The sequence below is a fragment of the Motacilla alba genome, chromosome 1 (genome assembly GCF_015832195.1).
Source record: "Motacilla alba alba isolate MOTALB_02 chromosome 1, Motacilla_alba_V1.0_pri, whole genome shotgun sequence".
NCBI classification, from domain to species: Eukaryota; Metazoa; Chordata; class Aves; order Passeriformes; family Motacillidae; genus Motacilla; species Motacilla alba.
Genome location: NC_052016.1, coordinates 101,043,210 through 101,065,001, shown reverse-complemented (window position 1 = coordinate 101,065,001; position 21,792 = coordinate 101,043,210). Strand labels below are relative to the sequence as shown.

The 21,792-nt window shown below is 38.3% G+C and overlaps 1 protein-coding gene across 6 annotated transcripts in view; it reads left to right on the top strand.

Moving 5' to 3' along the window:
* MYO16 (myosin XVI) overlaps positions 1-21,792 on the top strand; it is a 363,630-nt gene that overhangs the window by 50,131 nt on the left and 291,707 nt on the right. The window contains exon 2 of one of the 6 annotated variants that reach the window (XM_038163898.1): positions 3,460-3,576. The exons of the other annotated variants lie outside the window; for them this stretch is intronic. Within the exon in view, the coding sequence (XP_038019826.1) occupies positions 3,570-3,576 (7 nt within the window). The 5' untranslated portion in view covers positions 3,460-3,569. The remainder of the gene's footprint in view (positions 1-3,459; positions 3,577-21,792) is intronic. 6 annotated transcript variants of the gene reach the window in all.

Genomic DNA, 21,792 nt, shown 5'->3' with positions numbered 1-21,792 from the left:
ATGTGATGTCTTAGAGAGCTTATCTGTAAGTTGTTTTCACAGTAGAAAGAGAAATTATGTATCAGACTGACAAAATATAAATGACAATATTCCATGGAGATGCCCCTTTCTTAAGACTTCTTGACTTTCAATAGGAACTTAAATTAAGAAAAGAAAAAAGCTTTTTTTAAATTTTTGATACATTTTGCTCTATACCAAATGATTTTTTAAAAAGGTTGAAAAGTTAACCTTACAATCATGCCTATAGCCAGATTCTGCTGAATCAAGCACATACCATTTACATTACATTAACTGAATTTGAACCTATGTCATTGTAAGTAGAAAAATCATGAAGGGGATTCTTCTTAATCAGTACTTTCTTCTGATAGATCAGTGGTGTGAGATGTGAGGCTCTTAACAAATATGCAAACATCCATTAAACCCATGAGAGTTTTCGGGTACAATTAAACCTTCAAGAAAGTTTGTTATAAACACAGTGCCAAGCAGCCAGCAGTGTTAGGAGGAACATTTGAAGAACGATGTGAGATTGTAATTGTAAACAATATTGCAATCTGCTTCGTGAACAATCCATCATTTGTCTGTGTGTTTTTGTTCCCACTGTTTAATACTGTGGGAGTGTTTTCTGTTGCTTTGTTCATTGTACTTTAACACTATGCCAAGTTTTCTGTCATAGTAGTAGTGAAGTGTTTCTAATGACTTACCATGGTTTTAACTATGGCATTATTATCTTTTGTTTAAGAGGTTTAGGAGTTTCGGGTCCAGCACTGGATAGTTGGGGCTTTCTTCTTTTCTCTAGAGCACTATGGTCAGGGGCATAAAGATATTGGCAATTAAGTGGAAAAACTAAAAACAGTCTGCTGAGGCAGGACATGTGCTAGCACAATGTGTTTGAAATCACACTTTTATTTTTTTTTTTTCCCTTGAGGGGAGGAGGCGAGAGAGAGGAGTACATCCCTCCCACCTTTGAATTACATGACTTGCAAGGGAGGCAGATTAAGTTCTCTGAGGAGGAATCTCTAGAGGTTATTCAGTAGCAGTATGAGAGATCATATAAGGTTCAGGAAATGCTTTGAAAACAGCTGGAGATAAGGTAAGTATCAGGTGAAGAATGAGTGCCTGCAATGTTTTTGTTTTTTCTAAGACTAATGGTCCCAGCTGGAGCTAAATGGGCTAAATAGATCAATACAGTGACAGTGTTTTGAGGAAACCTGTGTTTCCCCAAAAGAAGTAAGGATAATGATGAGAGGGTGGGGGATAATGATTCTTCTCATTTGTCAGAACATACTTTGTCTTGTGTGGGTTGTTCAGAATACAAATTTTTGATGAAAATTATCTACTGAAGTTGTTCTTCAATAGAATTTTCTCAGAAGCATTATTAAAATAATCCCTGAAACTGCCTCAGAGCACTTAACTCTGAGATTCTGCTGCATGTGTAACTCCTATGTAGAAGGCTTGTGTAAGTATTTCAATTTTGTGGAAGATGACTAAGGTACAGTGAAATGACTTGCCTGAAGTCATGCAAGAGGTTTGCAGCACTTTGAAGGATTTAGGGTATTTAAGGTGTAGAGAGTCCAAGACTTGTTGGAACTCTGTTACGCTTGTGTTGCACGTTGCTGGTAGTCTGTAATTCAGATGCTGGCAAAAGCAGGCTTCTGGGAATGAGTCCTGATGAATAAAACAAAGATGGCCAATTTAGTCTCAAGCAAAACAGGAACTGCAATCAATAGAGTTAGACCTTTAGGTGATGTTTCCTGAAAAAGCAAGCATTGTGGAAGATACACTCCCAATTCTGAAGTTAATTTAAAGGGGAGCTTTCAAACAGATAGGATCTTCTTTAGAAATGTCGAGGTGGCAATTTCTAAGATATTATCCAGAAGAACTGATCTTAGAGGATGCGTTTAAATGTACAGAAGTGTAAAAATGTCCAACCTTACTTTTTATGCTGGTCTTGAGAGAAGTCTTTTGCTCAAAATTTTAGGTGTATAATCTTTCCTACAGAAGTACATGCTTTTTTGGGTGTAAGACAAATACCAGCCTCGGAGCAAAGTAATTTTCTATAAAATTGTCAGAGAATAAAATGTATGTAATTTATATAAACTGCTTAAATTCCTGTCCACTGAAATGTGGCTGAAGATGGGACATGAATCAATTTCTACCTTGAGCCACTTTGGATTCTTACTTTTCCAGTAGAATTGATGAGTGGAAAACAGCATGACAATAATAAGGGTCTCAGTCAGACTGCGGAGTCAAATGTTGATCCTTATTTATCATTGTTAAATTACAGAATGGAAGCAGTGAAGCACAAATTCTCAGCTGAATACTTTTTTTTTTTTGACAGCTGAAAAGAAAGATGCCTGTGCCATTAGAAATTGATGCTGCAGTCCCTAGAAACTTGATTTTTTTTTTTGTGAAAAACAGAAAAGGGAAAAAAAAAAAAGATGACTCTGGCTTGGAATCCCAGGTGTTGTAACCATATGATCAAAATTATGCCCTATGTAATTCCAAAACTGGGACTGAAACAGCAGTGAGATGGCATTAAGTCATCTTTTTGCTTCAATACTCTCTCCCTTGTCTCACCTGGGTGCTCCTACATACCTTTGGATATAGCTGTCTTCACAAACACTTCGGCTGTGATGAAAGATTGGATGGAAAGGAACAAAGGTGCAATGAGGCATGGCCTGTCAAGCTGGTGATGTTGTGCTTAAGCGAATACTCTTGTTTTGTAATATATCTACAGTCCCGCTCTCTTAATTTTTTTGTTTAGCAACCTGACCACAGTACGCTGTCATTCCCATGCAGGCAATGGCCTTGAGTTTATTCCTGAGGCATGGATTATTGTACAGTCAGGTTTTATCCCATTGCATAGTAATGATGTGGCAGAGATGCTTGCCCAGACCTAAGTGCCATGACATCCCTTTATATTCTGCAGTTCTGACATACATAGTCTATTTGCTTTGATAATTTAATCATTCCTTAATACTTGAATCTTGTCTGTTGCCTATGATTAAGAAAGGAAGGGGCAATGGTAACTGTGGAAGAGAAGCACAGACAGTAAGAACCTTGTTCATTTGTTGGATTCTTTCTCTGGAAATGTTGTGAGAAAGTTTTTCTTGGGAGTTTTGGATGATTGAACAATAGAAGCTAATGTGGGAGGAAGGAGGGAGGGAGGGAGGGAGGGAGAGGAGCAAGGAGTGAGTTACACTGTGTTCTGTTAAATTACAGTGGAAACTCTCAGGAAGGAAGATTTTTAAGTTGCTCCCTCCAAATTTCTTTTTATTTTCCCTGTAAAAGGGCTGTGCTGTTTCCTTACTAATCGGGCTAGGTCATATCCCAGATCTCAACTTTCCGTAAGCTTTCTTTTGTCACCAATACTTATGTGTCCCAAGCTCTTCTGGCTAGTTAAATGCTTAATCAACTGTGTTTCATGAGTTTAATGACATTTAGCTTTCACTATTACAGTTTTGCAATCATCTTCTCGAGACGTCCTGGACTAAGTAAACTTGAGACCCAGACCTCATGTCAGCATCCCAAAAGCAGTCAGTCTTTATTTTATACCTGATTTTCCTACTATGCAAGGTCAGTTTCTGTTTTCCCTGGTTTATACTATTTGGATAGAAAGTAAGCAAATTTTCACGTAATTAATTTGTTTCCAGTATTCATATTCTCCTCTGTTTCCTCAGAGGTCAAAAGAGGGCTATGAAGAGCTGAGCCTTTAAAGCAGCTTTTATTGGAGCTAATTAGGCTATGTTATTGTCTTGTACAGAGGCTTTTGAGTACAAGTCAGCTGTAATCTAGGCATTGAACAAGGTTCAATTCTATCAGATTTGCTGTCTTAGAGTAACTATTGGCACCTAAAAAATTATAGTAAATACTCTTTCATATTGCATATAGTTTTCTTTTGAGCACCTATAGTAGACATTCTAAAATGCAGGCTAAACTGTCCATGTGTATTTTCCTACCCTTTTCCTTTCATTTTTCCTTTGTGTGTGACAAATGTATGCTACTTCCATGATTTTTTCTTCCAAAGGTACGCTAGGATTCTTTCAGTCTTTGTTAGAAGCCAACAGGGAGTGTTTCACTCCCAAGAAAAGCACTTGGGCTCATAGTTTTGAGAGAGGAAAAACAGATTTAAAGATGCTTCCTTTAAGCTTGCCTGCTGCCATTTTCCATGGCAATTCATTAGCTGCTCGGAAAATGTAAATGGGCCCTTTGGAGCTATTATTCTGACAGCCTTATGCTGGAATTTTGTCTTAAAAGTCCTACACAATGCAAAGTTATCTTACATGGATGTTGTTTGGCATATTTTAAGGCTTTGTGTTTGCTTTCTATGTTAATAATACTTGTAGAAAAATAGCAGAGAAAAAGAACATTTGTCACATCGTTGGCAACCACTTTCCTCCATTTTCTTTGTTTTAGATAGCAAGCTGAAAAGTTTGTTTTGTTACATTGGCTTATGATGTTCACTCAGTAATTGTTATTTAATAAATTCACATCTAGATGAGCAATTTTTTATGTAACTGGATTTTTAGTTTATAAAAGAAGATTTTTGGTAGTTGTAAAACTGTGGACCAGTAATACAGTACATACAAGTTTTACTACTGTGTAAACAGAAAGAGCTTTGAAGTAAAACTGTTTCTGCAAGACTGTTTTTAATGAGGAAAAAGATTTAGTTTTTGGGGTTATTTTTTTTTTTCCAAATCAAGGATCTCTTACCTGTTCTATTACTTTATCTTTCTGTGGGGGCACTTCTCAAAGGAAATGTGATTAAGTGTGTATTTCAGTCACCTTAAAGAGTTAGTTCATCTCCTGGTCCTTTTATTTTTTAGTAGACTTCTAATGCAGGTATAATTGTTAGCAGTGTTCTTCATGCTATAGCTCAGTTTGGGACTCACAGCCATGTTTTCAAAGCCAAAACTTCTTTCTCTTCTTCTTTTGGCACAATTGAACAAAAAAAAAAAAGCATCTTCTCGTTAATGAAAAAATGTAAGAACTGTTTGTCACAGTGTGACTGTAGAATGCTGTGAAACTGTCACTGGGGCAGTCCATGGGTCATGCTGGGTGTCTTTGTTTTGTTTTATTTTTAAATTGCCTTTTCTTTTGAGTACTCTTGACTTTGGTGTTTTTGTTTTGTTTTGTTGTTTTTTTGGGTTTTTTTGGGTTTTTTTTGTTTTGTTTTTTTTTTTGTTTTGTTTTTTTTTTTTGTTTAACAAGATTCAGGCATTGGACGCTTTCAAGCTAAGCCAGGAAAGTAGTTCCCAATGGGAATATTTGTGTTCTGTTTAAATCTACTCACCCAGAACACAGTAAGCAGGTCACGTCTAATCCAGTTTTTTTTTTTTTCAGAGTGCTGTGATGTTCCTAGTAGGCTCATTCCAGTGCTTCAACTTTGTCTCAAAAAGAAACAAACAAACTCAAAATAATAAAATACCTACAAACAAATACAAGTGCATAATATATTTTAAAATACATGAATATTTGTTATATAAGGGAGAAGTATTGAAGTTTGCCATTCTCAAACAACTCAATTCTTATTAGAGTCATACCTTGTTGCTGAAGTTGTGTTTAAGGAGAAATCACTCACCTTGGTTGCTTAGCTGATATGTTTCCTTCCTTCCAAGTACTTCTGCAACATCTGAATGATAAGCTCTTTATTCAGTATGGCCTTCCTGTTAATATTTGATCTTATCCAGAGAAAATTTTGTTAATTTGGAGGGTATCCCAAAATGAGAAAAAAAAGAACACTCTTTTTTTTTTTTTTTTTTTTTTTTTTGTTCCTCACCTTTTCTACTTTTCTACTCTTACCCTTTACTGTTGCTGTTTGCTGTTGGTGACACAGGAAGATTTAGTAGGGTTAAATGATATTGCTATACTTTGAAGTACTGTGTAGATTTTTCCTCTTAATTTCTAGGATAACCTTTTAGACCCTTAGGAGTGCAGGAGTGCAGGAGTGCAGGAGATGGTGCTGTATTAGGCAATGGAAGGGAGGTGAGCACCAGGCTACCCAGTGGATGCAGGGTGTCCTGGGGGTGCTGGGCACCAGCTTTATGAGTGAGGCCTGGAAGAGTGTGAGTGGGGCAAGGTTGGCTTCTGGGCAAGTGGAGAGCAGTGATGCTGGAGCAGGTGCCAAAGCAGCTGCTCATGTTTCAGGGAGCTAAAGGCCCTGGCCTCCATGTGTAGTCAGATACAAAGCATTTCAATGAGAGTCATAAAATATGAGCCCTGCGAGGCCTGAACATGCATCTGGGTATTTCTTTTGTGGAATTCAGAATTGGTTAGGTATGGGTATGATCCAAATTCTTCTTTCCACTGTCATGGTTTCTGCTTGGTCCAGCTGAACAGAAAGCCAAGTCTTGACATTTACACCCTACCTTTTCTTTGTAGAAATCTAGAGTAGGTGCAGTTAGAAGTATGTGGGTAAGTGAATTGAAGCATACAGTTACGTTATACTATGATCCCTTAAGGATTGAGATAATTGGACAACTTTTCCCCAGGAACTGAGGATTCCAGTATTTGTTTCTGTGCTGCTGTAAGGAGTGTTGCCTGGGGTTCCTTGAGGGCAGTCATCTATATATGCAACCTGCCTCCTAGGAGTTGCACTGAAGGCTACTATTAAGTGCGTGTCATGAAAGATTTCCAGTGCACCTCTAGTTAACAACACCTTGTAGAGGACACTTGGCAGAAGAAAACAGACTTTATGTTTCCTGCAGTATCCAGTTACTCAGTGTGTCAGGACAGAGTTGGTGGTGATGATAGTGAAAAGAAACAACTCACAGTCTTTTCTTTTGGGGTTGTTGCAGTACATGCTATAATGTCTTTTGCACTGGGGAATTGGAGATTTGTAAGAATGGCAGCGTAAGAGTGATATGATTACTGGGTACCAAGTGATCATATTATTACAGGGCACTGATGTGAAATAGGAAGCAGTCTCAAGAGCACTCTAGAAGTAAATATAAAGCAGGCAATTCTAGGAATATTTTGATGTGGTAATACCGTTGGGTTTTCTCCTGCTGGTGCTGTTTTGGAGAGGGGGATCAAGGAAACTCTTTCTCATCATCCTAGATGTTTTGAACAGAATTTACCTGCTGTGAAGCCAAATATTCAATATATGCCATAATGATCCTTTAATTTGAGTGTGATGACTGTGTAATGCTGACAGTAGCTTAAGTAGGTAACCCAAAGGAACCTCTGTAAAGATTTCATCATGATTAACTCATTTGTCATTAACTGTGGTATAGAATTAATGTGGATTGAGAATTACATTGCAATTTACCAAACACAAGATGGAAAATAGCTAGTAAGCCATCTGACAAGGAGTATCTATCACTGCATGAGAATTAAAATCAGCAAAGCAAATGATATAACTTGTTATAGCTGCTGACCTAATGTTCCATCAAGCGTCTCCTAAGCATGATAATTCCAGTGCAAACATAAGTGTGTGTGGTTCTGCATTATGTATAGTTTGAAATCACCCCTCCAACATTTTAAAAATACTTGAATAGTTAACTCACTAGCAGTAGAGTTTCAAATGCTGTTTGCCATGGCAGCTGTTTGGCAAGTGACTCTATAGCAGGGATGAAACAGCCGGCTTCTGGCAGGTTGGCAGCAGGTCCTGGCAAAGAAAATGAGCTAAGAAGGGCCAATGACCATGTCAGCTCAGAGGATCCCATGTGCTAAACCCTCATAGCTGTGCAGTAGTTAACACTTGGTGTCTATCAGCTGAAGGAGTGAAAACTGCAGGTTATTTTTTTTAGGAACAGGCAGAGGCCGAAAGTTGATTTGATTTTGGGAATGTAGCAGTTGGAAGCAGCTGCTCTGCTGTGGTTTAAGATTTTTATGTTCAGTTTCACTGTTTTGCAATTTGGACTTGGTTATATCTAGCACACTGTCATGTCTTTGGACACCCAACACATCAGGGTAAAAGACTGCTCTCCCATCCGCGCTTGCAGTCTTCCATACACTGTGGCTTTGATCACTTCTTGAAGCCCCATTTGAAATGGATATGATTACCAGTGTTTAATAATAATCAACTTTTGTGGTGCTGGAGTATATTTTTCTCGTTCTTCTGCTACTTTTTGTTTGCTCTTTCTGAATATTCTTTCACTGAAAGCAGGAGGATCTTTTAATAACCTTGAACATACTTTTGGAGGCCCATGTATGTGGGAACATCATTACCAGCCAAAAATAAAATCTTAATAGGTGTGCAAACAGACTGCAAACTTAAGCATCTGAGGGGATACAGTGTGAAAAAAAGGCCTCAGGCAGCTTGCAGAAGGGATATGTACATGCTCCCAAGTTTCAATTAAACCCTGTCTCAAATTTTGCAGTTATTTTCATTTGAATGTGTGATTTCACTTGAGTCTGAAAGTGATACAAATCTGAAAATAGGCATGTCATCTTCTAGTCTGAACAGACTTGAATGTTTTGTGTAAGAAAATGCTGTAGGGATTCACATACTTATTATCCTGTTAAGGTAATGAGAAAGAGTAGGAAAAATCAGCAGGGCAGAGATAATTTCTAAGAACACAAAGTGACTACCAAAGTTTTTTATTTCCTTGATAGAAATGAACACTAAAAAACTGGGCTTGGGATACTTTAACAAAAATGATCACTAGATTTTGAAAACAAGAGAAATCCAAGCCACATTACTATAAAGATATGTCCATTTTGAAGCCATTCTACAGAAAAGGATCTTTTTCCTAGGAGAAGAGCGTTTGACTGTGATGCTTCTACCCTAAATGGGAGAGAGGTGGTAGTAGTAGGCTGTAGTGAATTGTAGTGAAAAGGAAGAATCTGATTGTCAGACAGTTTTCTAAATTGTTTTTGTATATTGGTCTTGCATGATTTCCTCTTGTTCCATTGAACAAAGAATAAAATATTATTCACACAAATAGAATTTCTTTGCTACTCTGTCATGATCTTCCATCTTTTTCACAATGGAAATTTTTCAGTGGTGGAAAGCAGTGCCCGGAAAGGGACCTGGGGGTCCTGGTCGATGGCAAGTTGAACACGAGTCAGCAGTGCCCTGGCTGCCAGGAGGGCCAACCCTGTCCTGGGGGGCATCAGGCACAGCATGGCCAGCTGGGCAAGAGAGGGGATTGTCCTGCTCTGCTCTGAGCTGGGGGGCCTCACCTTGAGTGCTGGGGGCAGTTTTGGGTGCCATAATATAAAAAAGATATTGAACTATTGGAGAGTGTCCAAAGGGTAACAAGGATGATGAAGGGCCTTGAGGGGAAGCCGTGGGAGGAGCAGCTGAGGTCACTTGGTCTGTTCAACCTGGAGGAGTCTGAGGGGAGACCTCACTGCAGTTACAGCTTCCTTGCGAGGGGAAGTGCAGGGGCAGGCACTGATCTCTTCTCTGTAGTGATCAATGACAGGACACAAGGCTTGGAGTTGTGTCAAGGGGGATTTAGGTTGGATATTAGAAAAAGGTTCCTCACCCAGAGGGTATTTGGGCCCTGGAACAGTTTCCCCAGGGAAGTGGTCACAGCACCAAGCCTGTTAGAGTTCAAGAAGTGTTTGCATAATGCTCTCAGGCACAGGGTGTGATTCTTGGGGATGTGGCTGTACAGAGCCGGGAGTTGGACTTGATGATCATTGAGGACCCCTTCCAACTCAGCATATTCTGTACACAGTGATGCTGTTAGTGATACAGTATGGATGCTTAATACAATATTTAGCTTGGATTAGATTTAATTAGAATAATCCATTGGAACTTTTATTTTCCACAAAATTCTTCTAAAAAAGGTGCACCTTTCAGAAGCAAGACTTACACAGAAGAGATAAAATTACTTAGGAATAAGATCATTTGTTCAGTTTCTGTAGGAAGCTCCAAGCCTGAGGCTAAGTTTCTTGGCTCAGCCCTTGTCTACTTATTCTCCCAGGCCACTTGCTCATTGTCATCTCTAGTGGGAGTCAAACAGTCTTGGGAGCCAGGACATCCAGCAGAGGGAATTCTTGAAACAGTGACCTGCGAGGTGCCTCTGTGGGAGGGCTTTCCTGGAACTGCAGTCACTAGAGACCTCAGGATTCATGATGTGGAGGCAGTCCAGATGGCAAGATTGCCTGGGGACACTGCATGCTTTGTTCCCTTTCAGGTCACCAGCCAAGCTGGCAGGAAACCTGGCAGGCTTTTGATGGGACTTGCCCCTCTTGCGGCTAAGTCATATATTGATCATTGCCCCATTGTCTATTCTGGTGTTTTGTTGTGTTTTGACCAGGAAATCTATTTTGGGACCTGAAATCCTTTCTGAAAAAGAGGTTCCTTTATATATGGAAGTTTCCACAAATTTTTCTGGTTTTTGTGAATTGGCAGTGTACCCCAAGCCCTACCAGACTCCTTTTTATCCTCTTCCTAAAATGGATATCTAAGTGACCATCATCTACAGCTCTCGATAGGGAAAAGCCAGTTTTAAAAACTCTCTTTTGATCTATCTAGAAATTAGGCAGAAAGTAATCTCTGAGTTCTGGCACTATCTGTACAGATGTGTCTGTCTGACATCAAAATACTGACCTTTCCTGATGAGGCTTCTTTCTTATGCTACTTTAAATTTTCATGCAAAATCTAGCCCTCAGTTTTCCTAATTTAACTTTCATATCAACTTTTCCCCCCCACTTTTGTGTATTTATAGTGTTACTCACAGACACACACTTTTTTTCCTAAGACTTAACACTACTTCTACTTGAAGTTAGAGGTCAGATCTCTAGCTGTATAAACAGTCTCCAAGACATGAATTTCAGGAAAGCCATAGACTTGGGGTTTTTTATTTGTTTGTTTTCATGAGCGCTAATGAAGTTTTAAAGGTGATATAGAAGTTCAGGAACTTTGGGGTTTGCCCAAATATGAGAGTACCAGGGACTTATATTTTCCTTTTGTGAAATAGTCTTTATGGAAGTGGCTTTTAGCCCAAAAGCAAATCGTATCTGATGGTTAGTGGTACTGTCATGGGTTGCCAAAATGGATGTTGGAAATGGATTTTGTTGACTGCCTGGGGGAAAAAGCACCTAACTGACATTTAACTAAAACTTGTGCTGCTGCAAAAAATCATGATTTGCAACATGTTTTAAACAAATTCTAGAAAGAAGACATCAGCGACTAATATTTGACAATGAAAATTTGTTTCTGTGAGCAAGTCCTTGCTATGCCAGAGAGATTAACATTAAGACATTATAATTAGAATTTGTTTTGGCAGCTATATTTAAATCTATTCTTACTTCCTTCTTAATCTTTACCTTATGTATACTTTGTAATGAGGAATCAGGATTCTGGGTATTTTTTTTTTGTTACTGTATTTATAGAAAATATCTATTTATATAGACATTGTTTCTGTCTTGATTTTTATATTCCCTTTAAATAATTTCTTGCTGTCTTTTAGACCACATACAAGTCTTAACAGGATCAAGAATCACTTTCTTGCCAACACAGCCAGAAAAGATTTGAATGTACAGTTTCATAAATTAGTTTATAAACTTCTTTCTAATTGGGCAGATGAACATTATTGTTTTACTTTGTTATATGTATTTATAAGTTTTTTCAGTTGTTTGCTTGTGGGCATCCTAAAATCTCTGCAGTACTTCTTTAACTGTAACTGAGAATATTCTTCTTGGATTTATTTTTAATTGCAATTTTCTGAGCAGCGTAGTGGCATGAAAGAGCTTGTGCTGCAGATTTTCCTGTCAGACTTAAAAAAACAAAACATGTGACATGTGCCTTGGAAAACTGACCAAATGCTCTAAATTCCCTCTATGCCGTTTCTATTCATATCTTTATTGCCCTTGAGCTCAGGAGAGCATCCTTGTATGAGCTCACCTGCCAACAGCTTTAATCTGCTAAGACAGTTTTGGGTGGTCTTGGGAATGCTGAAGTAACCTTCAGAGTACCCTACCAGAAATACTTAAACCTAGTGCAGCAGCTCTTACTGATTTGGCAAGTCTCAGGCTTTGAAGAGCAAAAGCACACTCCTAGTCCCTGTTCTGTTTTCCTTCTTGTGGTACCTGTATTTCAGAATTTAGCAGCATTAGTCTCCCTCTGTCCTAGGAATGGACTTCCTCTGCCAGACTTTGCTGGTGCTATTTTGTTTGCCAGGTTTGCCTCGTGCACTGGATCCCAGAACTGAAGAAAGGCTATGACTTAGGGCAGGTAGCAGAAGGCAAAATACATTAGTATGTCACAGCTACCATCACTGATCACCACAGGCTCCAGGGCACACATTTTCATTTTCTTGATAAAATTAAGACTTCGGTCTTCCTTTTGAGATTATAACACCTTTAGGAACACATTTTCTATCATTTAGAACACCTTTAGGAACACATTTTCTATCATTTAGCACAATCATTTCTATCTCCCTCATTGAGACAATGTTACTGGTCAGGAAAGGTGATGGTAAAGCACTTGAGGAAAAAAAGTACTAAATGCCACTGCAAGATGACATCCAGACAGTAACCAAGCCAGTAACCAACCTCATCACCCTGACTTGCATTCTGGGTGTAAAACAATTTTAGATGTCATATGCAGAGACTCACATGGTCTGGAAAGGTGATTTCACAATGTGTTTCAGGTAGCTGTCACCTGCACCAAGCGTACCAAGTGGAAGAGTGTAACTGCTGTGAATACATGAAGCATCAAGGTTGTGCCCCGTACAGATCTGGAGACCAAATCGTTCATCTAACCCCACAGATCTCTATGTTCTCAGACCAAGAGTAGGTTCTCCATCTCAGGAACCTTTTATCTACCTACTTAGATACCAGTTTCCTAATCCAAGTTGGGTCTTTTCTCAAACCCTTTAGTCATGTGTTTTAGATCTCAGCACCCTGATCTTAACATAACTTTTAATTTTACATATCCCTAATGACAGTATCTGTGCTTGCTAAGCTTGCATACTATATTAGGAGTGGAACTGTCTTCAGTAAGATGTTTGAGAAACCTTGCACTGGATCTAACACCCACTAGCCAGTGGAAACATTTTCATGACGCTTCTCTTGACACTGATACAGGCTTTTAGTAATTATGTTTTAAAACTAAATGTCTATTTAAAAATTCAATAAGCCACAAGGTTGTTCTGTAGGAGTTGCTGTTTGTTTTACCAAAAAGTTAAATGTTTTCACTTTAGGACCAATTATCTAATATAATTTGTACACTGCACAGCTGGTGTCCCTGTGATATCTCTGTCCTTTTGATTACACAGCCTGACCTTGCTCCCCTCACAACCCCAGATCTCTCATAATATCTGTGGGAATTTCACACTAGAGACTGAACACAATAAGGCCATTCTTGAATATACATTCCATTGTAATTCTTTGGCTGTAAAAAGATTTTGATTTAAAAAACAAGCAAATAAATTAGAAACTGTTTTTATAAGAGCAAATAGTGAGGATTATTTTGATCTGTAAAACAACTTCTCAAGATTTTATATGTAATACAGGCTGTATCCAATTCCCTCAGCAATACATATTAGCATTCTTGCCTTGTGTTTGCTGCTATGACTTACTGGATTTAATATTATCCTGACTCCAGTCTACTGTACATAACAATTCCAGGCATTCTTTCCAAGGTAATATACTCCAAATGAAATAATTGCCCATATATTTTCAGTATATGATCTTTTATTTAAAATTTTTCTGTTATTACATATGCTAATAACAAGATAGTCTTACAGAGAGCAAACTAAAAACAACTCTTTCACTTTTACAAAAATGGCATCCTAAAAAGTCTGAGTTTAATGATCTGAGGTAGAGAATCTTTCCCAATACATGGACCCACTACAGACAGGATTACTCAAAAGCATTTTCTTTCCTGGATGTGTCTTTCTGTCTTTGCAGACACATCTCTTTCTCTGTAATGGTCTGATCTCAGTTCTGATGAAGTGTATTGAAAACAAGTCTTCACTCATATGCTTTTTTCTCCTTTTTTCTCAGAGTTTTGCACATCTTTCTTTCCTTTTTAGATCTCTCTTTATGCTCTCTGAGCACCATTCATGATTCTTATCAAGGATTGCTAATAATCTCCTAGTCAGGTAGAAAAGTCTCTCCTGATATCATTGCCTTGTCGTTTAGATTATGAACATTTCCTTTGTTCATGTGGTAATGACTTCTATCCCATCAGATAAAACATTCTTCGTCAACACTGTAAACAACAATAATTCATGAAAGCAAATTAATTTATGCAGGTTTAAAGATATTGGCAATGTCAGACACGAGGGGAAAAGAAATGATATGCAAATATACTGGTTTTTATGGTGGTTTGTGTTTTTCTCCCAGTCTTTGTGAATTGAAGGAAGCTAAGCATGTGAGGAATAAGCAGGGGATGCTGAATGAAAGAGTGTTGTTTCCGGAAGGAGGTGGCTTCAGCTCTTGTGTTTAAGAACATGCAAAGCAGGCTGAGGACACTTGAAGGGCAGAGCTAAAAGTGTCAAATAAACTGAAGCAGTGTTGCTCCTGTTACCAGCTGGACTCATGCCTGGTGCTTTCTGTACAAAATGGAATGTAGCAAATAATCTGAACTTCATGTTATAAAATATTTAAATTTTTACAGCAATGGGTAAAACATACCTAGTATTTTAGATTTGTGGCAAATAAGTGACGGTGGTAATCCACTGTCAGAGCTGTTTGTATTTTTTATAGGAACAGATCATATGTTGGACTCATAAAGTGACTTTTGAAATAGGAAATTCTTTTTTTATTCATTTTAAAATAATAAAAAAATAAAGCTAGAAAATCAAGTTACACAACTTGGTGTTTTCTTTGATTTCATACATAAGGGATTTTGCTTAAGAACACTTGGGTGTTTAACAAACCTGTGTGTTCTCAGAAAATTGAAGCTTCTTCAAAGCTCTTCAAGTTGTTCAGATATTCAAAGATATTATTTAAGCTGATTGGAACCCTGTTTTTTTCTGTAAATGTACAGGTGCTTATGCTTTTCATGTTTTGTGCATGTCCATGTGCTTATGATTTTCATGTTTTGCACCAAAGTCATTGTGGAATGAGATATTCCCACTGACAACATTTCTCATATTACTGCAAGTGTTCATACCTGCACCAGGAGAAGCTGTACTCAGTTTAAAGCTGTACTCAATTCAAATTCTCTATGCAGAAGTAAATAACTTTTTATTGGTCTTTGTTCTTCCTTCATGGTCAAACAGATTAAAGGACTTGAAGATGAATTCATCTGGTGTCTCATCCTTATGTATGGTTGTTCATATATCTCAGGTGATTTTTTTATACAGCCTTTTCAGTCTGAAACATGAGGGACAGGATGAGCTGGCCACTGGGGTGGCTGCTCCCCTGCCCGGCTGTAGCCAGAGCACCCACGTGCAGAATCAGAGGGGAGGTTGTGGTGTTGTACTTAAGGGCAGAGATGTAATACTCTCTGATTGAGCTCTGAATTCAGCAGGCTCTTGGGACATCTGGATGGAGTGGGTTGCAACACTACGTCATACTTTAAAGTCCATCAGTTTGGGAGTTCAGCTGAAGCTCTGTCAGCATGACAACAAAACGAATCCTCCCTTGCTCTTTGGAGGCTGCAGATACTTGACTGCATGTGCCAGTGTTGTTGACAGGCAAGGCAGAGGAACTGTAGAGGAACAACAGTATCATCCCCACATCAGTAAAATTCCCCTAAATATTTGCATTGTTCCTTAAGGATAGAAGCAGAAAATTTCATCATAAATTCTGTGGAAGATGCATGAAGAAACATGTAAGTTTCAGAGAAGGGGTGAGAAAGATTATACCACCAAAAAGTTTCAAGCCCAGTATGCTTTTCCTGTGGATCAGATCATGTCCATTAAATGAAAAGTACTAATCATGGTAAGAGAGACAAATAATAATAAATATAATAATTTAAAAATAAATTATTATTTATTATTAATTTTAAATTATTTTAGGGTAACTACTTCACTACTTTTTTATTTTTTCCAGTCACATGGCTAATACAGGAGAGAAGTTTTCAGTGGATTAGCAGCATCACAGTTTCTTTTGGTACACTTTTCTATTGCTTATGATTTATATATTAATTTCTGTGATTATCAACATGTCTTCTGTATGTAGCTCTCTATTAATTTTTTGCTTTCAGTTTCTTGAAAATAACATCCTGTTGATAATATTTGATCACACAATGTGATTTAGGTCTTCAGTACTCCTCTTGAAATCTCCATATATTTTAATACCATTTTCATGTAAAACTTTGGTGTCAGTTATTTGTGTTGCAAAGCCAACCCTTGATATGTAAATCTTATTTGTGAACCATTTGTCCTTCATCTCTCAGGTAAAGTTACATCATATATCAACTGAAAAAAACTAAGCTTCCTTACCTAGTTTATCAACAGAGAAGCTGCAATGCCATAGAGAGTCTTTGTGCTGCCTTTCAAAACTTCAGAATGTCATAGTTAAATTGTCTTCCTTGATGGGTTATTATTCTTTTCAGATGTAGATCTAAACAGAAACTGAAAGGAATATAGTCTAGCTCCCACATTGATTTTCTTCTTGAATACTTCATACTCTATAAAAATGAACACTGATGTTCTTTGTGGTGTTCCTACAGGGAAATAAGTACAATTGGGTCATCCAAGAGCAGTAGATGGACCATGACATTACCTATTCAAACAGTAGCCTGTGTGTATTTGCCAGCAAATCCTCTCTACACAACAAACCTACTGTTTGAGCAAGTTACACAAGAGATTTTGTCCTCAGGTTTTGTTTAAGAGTTTTCTTGTAATTTATGTGTATGAATATTTATAAAAAGGCCCAAAGAGATACAGGAAATGTGCTGTAGTGATGGTCATTTTTAGAAGAGCATGCTATTAACTTAACATTGTAATCTGCAGGAATATTCCATGAATGACCTTGGTACGTAGCCACACAGTGAGCGGCCAAAACAGCTAAGCAGAATTGTTGTGTTCCTTACCAGGGAGGAGCTGCCTCCTTCTTTGGCTAAGAGGGATACTAGGATGAAAATAAAACTAAAAACTCAGTGACACCAAACCACTGAAAGATGCAGGCATCAAGGTCAGGGATTCTGGAAGATTTTAAGAGATATTTTGGAAAATGAAGCTTGGACAAGAAAATGCTATTAACATGTAAGGCAGTATCATGCAAAGTCAAAGACTTTGTCTCAGGCTAATGCATGTCAAAGCAGAATTTTCTTCACCTTACTGCTGTCAAATATCTGGTCTTCTCGATCCCAGATTTTCACTGGAGAGAAAAAAAAAATTCAATCAGGACAGAAACTGCTGCCACAGCTCCCCAGCTGTGGCACTGCTGTGTTGTCCAGCTCTGATCTCATTTCAGTCAGGCACAGCTCTGCCCCTCCTTATCCACCAGGGCTTTTTGCAGTCACTCAGTCTTGCCTATTCCTATGTTCCAGCCTCCCACTGCCCTAGGAGGTGTCTGGTAGGGACAGGTGTCTGCTCCTGTGTCTTTCAGCAAGATTCCCATCAAACATCATTGTCAAGGACTGATAAGCTACCACCAGTCTGCAATACACAGAGCTACACTGTGAGCCATGGGCCTGCAGATCTCTCTTGTACCTCTCTGCTTGCCCTCCCTGTGCTGCTGCTGCTGTGTTAGGAGACCCTGAGTGTGGGCTGAGCCAGCACCTGAGGGCTGCTGTCCCTGACATGGCAATCCTGGGGCAGCCCTCCCAGACTGTGTCACAGGGGTGGCCAACTTGAGCTGGACTGATGGATGTGCTTGTGAGAGCCCTACAGCTGACAGCAGCTGCTCACCATTCTCTCTGGTTCCTCTACCCTTGATGTGTTTGGAGCAGCTGATGGGAGGGCAGAGCGAGCAGCTGCGGATTTGCCTTTCTCTTCCATTGTGACTGATTGAGGGCATACTCACCAGGAGGACTGGAAGAAGTGCACCTTGAGTGCCCTCTCATTTTCTTGCCTTCAGTTCTCTGATAGCCATCCTCATTGCTGCCAGCATTCTCCTCTATCACCATTTCTGGGTATCCTGCTGATAAAAGAGGAAAAAAGAATTGTTGTCTCTCCAGGACATGATCGTATGAAAAAAAAGCCAGAGGAGTACTTTACAAACTGCCTCAAAGCAGAGAATAGCTAAAACCCCCAACACTGGTTGTTTAAAAGCTGGACTTTAAAAAGCCATAACTGGGGAGGAAAGCATTTATTTTTCCACTGTGCAGTGTAAAGAAAATCAAGAGAAAGAAAACGGTCTGTGAAGAAGGTGGTAGCTTCCAGCTGTTTATCATTGGCTTATTTGTTGGAGAAGACTAGTAGGATCTCTGTGTTTAGTAGCTGAAACAATCTGGGTGCACCTTGCTCGTTTCATGCATCTGTTTCAAGGAAAGCATTTTTGAACTCCTTGGTCTTTTCCCACTCATTGTTATGGTTTGCAACACGTCAGAGAGCATCTTGGGGAGCTGCAGGGCTCTCAGTTTACAAGTGGACGATCACTGGGAGCCAGGGGCTGCAGCTCCTCTGAGGAGCAATGTGAGGTAGCCATGGGCTTGTAGTGGTGTACTTGCCTATGCTGGCAACTTAGATGCTCTCAACAGAGACCTTTTACCTCCTGTATTAAAGTCATTATCATGCTGACTAATGTGAAGTTCTTTGACACTGGCTAACTACCATGAACTTGCTTTTAGTTACAGAAAATTGTAAACAAAAATACAACATGCAAAATAGGTTTTAGTTTCAAATATTTATACCAAAAAAGAGGAAAAAACCAAGCAATAAAAATTGGCTATTAATTATTTTCTCAAAAAGGTTGAAATCTGACAACCCTCCTTCCTTCTATCCAGTTCATTTGCTGCAGAATTCCTTAGCTGCATTGTTAAATGCACTACTTTTCTGCCTAATGTCTCAGATTGCATTCATGAAATCGCACCAACTTTTAGGGGGTTTTTGGTGGGGCTTTTTGTTTGGTTGGTTTTTTTGGGTTTTTGTTTGTTTGTTTGTTTGATTGATTTTGGTTTTGTCTCTGCAGGAGTCTCAGTCAGATTTTAAATTCTTTGGGGTATATTATTGTCACTTATGCGGGTTGTAGTTCCTCAACCCTCCTGAGATATGGTGTCCCTTTGGCGCATCAGGAGCTGTCTTTCATATGTCCATCAGCAGCACCTTAATGCAGTGAAGAAAATCTTCTCACCTGCCTTGTCACCCCCAGGCTCACTGTGAAATAATCTGTATCTACTGAATCTTATTTTTCTGTCATCCTTTATATGGATTATATGATCTCCTTAGCTAGTCTCTGAAGGACCCTGTTAACTCACTCTTTGGCTATGCCAATTTTAAAGTATTCTAAATGTGGTTGTGCAGTTTTGATTGAACCTCAAAAAATTGTCTATAACTTGTCTTCTGTATTTTGTATAGTTTTCAAATCAAAAGGAGAAAAAAAGTCAGAAACACACAAGAAAAAACGTGTTAATATCACAAAGCATTTGAACTTTCCATCTTATTGTTGGTGTGCATGTGTGCTAAGCCTTTATAGCTTTTTTCATATGTTCAAAGTGCATTTTTGAAATTTGCTTCTGATGATTTGAATGCATTGTAATTCAAAACTGTCCTTAGCAAATACTCTGAATGTGTGTTACATTCCGACACTATGATTATGTTTAGCAAATATTGATATTTTTTAGCAGATGTAATTATTTTCTCCTTAAGACATACAAAACCTAACTCAGTAAAGCTATGCCAACTCAATGTTTGATTTACATAGATGGAATATCCATAAGGATTGACAGTAAAAGGTGCTGATCCTCTCTTGCCTTTTGCCAAGGCAATAAAAGGTTTAACCTGGATTTGGTAAAAAATTGCACTGATTTCTCTAGACAAATTAGCACTACCTACTGCTATGTTGTCCTCAAATATGACAGAAATATGTTGGTAATGATAAGGAAAAGTGGTTTTGAAATGACAAAGACACTGAGAAATGGATAAATGCATGGTCTCCAGTTAACACCAACTGTAACAGGAGCATTTGGGAGATGTTAAGCAAATTAGTCTTGGTGTGCCATGCATAATTGCTAATTATTTTTTCCAAGATAGCTCATTTATGTCATTTTCCAATAATCTTAGGTCATTCGCTTTTAAGTGTTTCACTTTGCGTCCTTTGAAGGCAGTGACAGAACCCCTGCTGATTTTGAGGTCAAAGTCTGAGAATCAAAGAATGGTTTATAGTCAACACCAACTTGTGTGGCTTTCTCTTCTAAGAATTTACAGTCTGGCAATAACAATCCATGGAGATTTCAGCATAAGGTATTTTGGCTAACGGGTGAACGAAATGATTTCTTGTGCAGTTTTGCCCTCTGCCAGGATGGCAAGGCATTGAATGCTTCTTTTCTTTCTGAAGGAAAACTCTGCTATGAATTAAAGTAAAAAACCCAATCAAACAAAAAAGCCTTATAAATTGGTTGGGATAACGTGATTTACCCTGCTGGATAATTCTTCTTTATAGATGTGTTTTACCCTATTATACTTGTACATTTCTTTCTCTTGCTTTCTCATGTGTCCTTTGCTGTATGACATTAAAGGTAATTACTGCTGTCTTTTCAAGAAAACAAAATTAAAATAATAACTTCTTTTGTAATACAGTATTTGATTAAAAGAGTAAGTTCATTTGAGAGCAAAGAAATAAATCTTCCTGTATGAACAGGCAGCCGTTAGAGAAAAAAGTGAATGTACTCTAAAAATAAGTTCCACAGGTTTTCAGATCATGGGTAATTAAATATACAAAAAGTATATTATTATAAAATAGGAAAACTGTGTTTCAGCTCTCTGAATTTTAACAGAATTCAGCTCATATGCTGATGGTTATTGATGCTCTAGGGCAGTAACTGTACAGTAACTACAGTAACTGTGCAGTAACTGTGCAAAGGTGCCTTACTCTTTACTGGGTCATGTGCAAACCAGCTGTTTGCTGACTTGATGGCTTTTGCCTTTATTATTCATGTTTGTACAAGACACAGAGAACTGAACTGAATATTTCATTTATTTCTGTTTGAAGGAACTGATTATCAAGCATCTTGTGTTTATTGATTAATCCTCAGTGCTCTTCACATCATTCTTAGTCTGTGTTTGGGGAATCCTCCCTTTTATTGTTCTTGATCACTGGCATCTCAGCTGTGACCTGTCCACTCTCACATGGAAGAAGTTCTTTTCCACTGTCTTTCTGACTGCCTTTGTTTGTAACTTGCCTCACTGAATGCCCTTTTTTTTACCTCAGATAATGTAATTAAAAGTATATAGATTTACTTTCTCACTGTTGCTTGGACATCTCTATAAATCAGTGTCTTTAGTAGTTACCTTACTATACCTCCATTTCCTTGCTTCTTCGTAAATTTTTCTCATTACCCCTTTCTTTCCAAAGCAGCTGCCTAGTTCTTGTTAACTTCTTATCCATTCTTTGCTAGTTTGAGAATGAGATGTAGTTCTATTATGGTCAAGCAGAGTACAGCAGATTCTTCATCTCTCACATGGGCAGAGTGCAGTAAATCCTGCATGCCTCTCTTGTTCAGTTAGTTTTGGACTTGTCCATATCATCTTCAAGCAATATCATGTTATCTTATGTCATGTCAAAAGTTCTTACCATCATACCCTTTGATTTGATTGTTGTTCTTATCAAGTTGGACTGTCACCTGGTCTTTATGGTCAGGATGATGAATTCTTTACATGTTGACACAGACAAAAAAAAAAGAGGAAATAAGTAAATATGTGCATTAGAAACTGAAGAAGGTGCAGAAGCAGAGACCACTCCAGCTGCATGTTGCTACACTGTGCACATACAGCAGCAAAGTCAATTTAATAAAAGTTATGTGTAGTTTTCCATACCTTGCACCCCTTC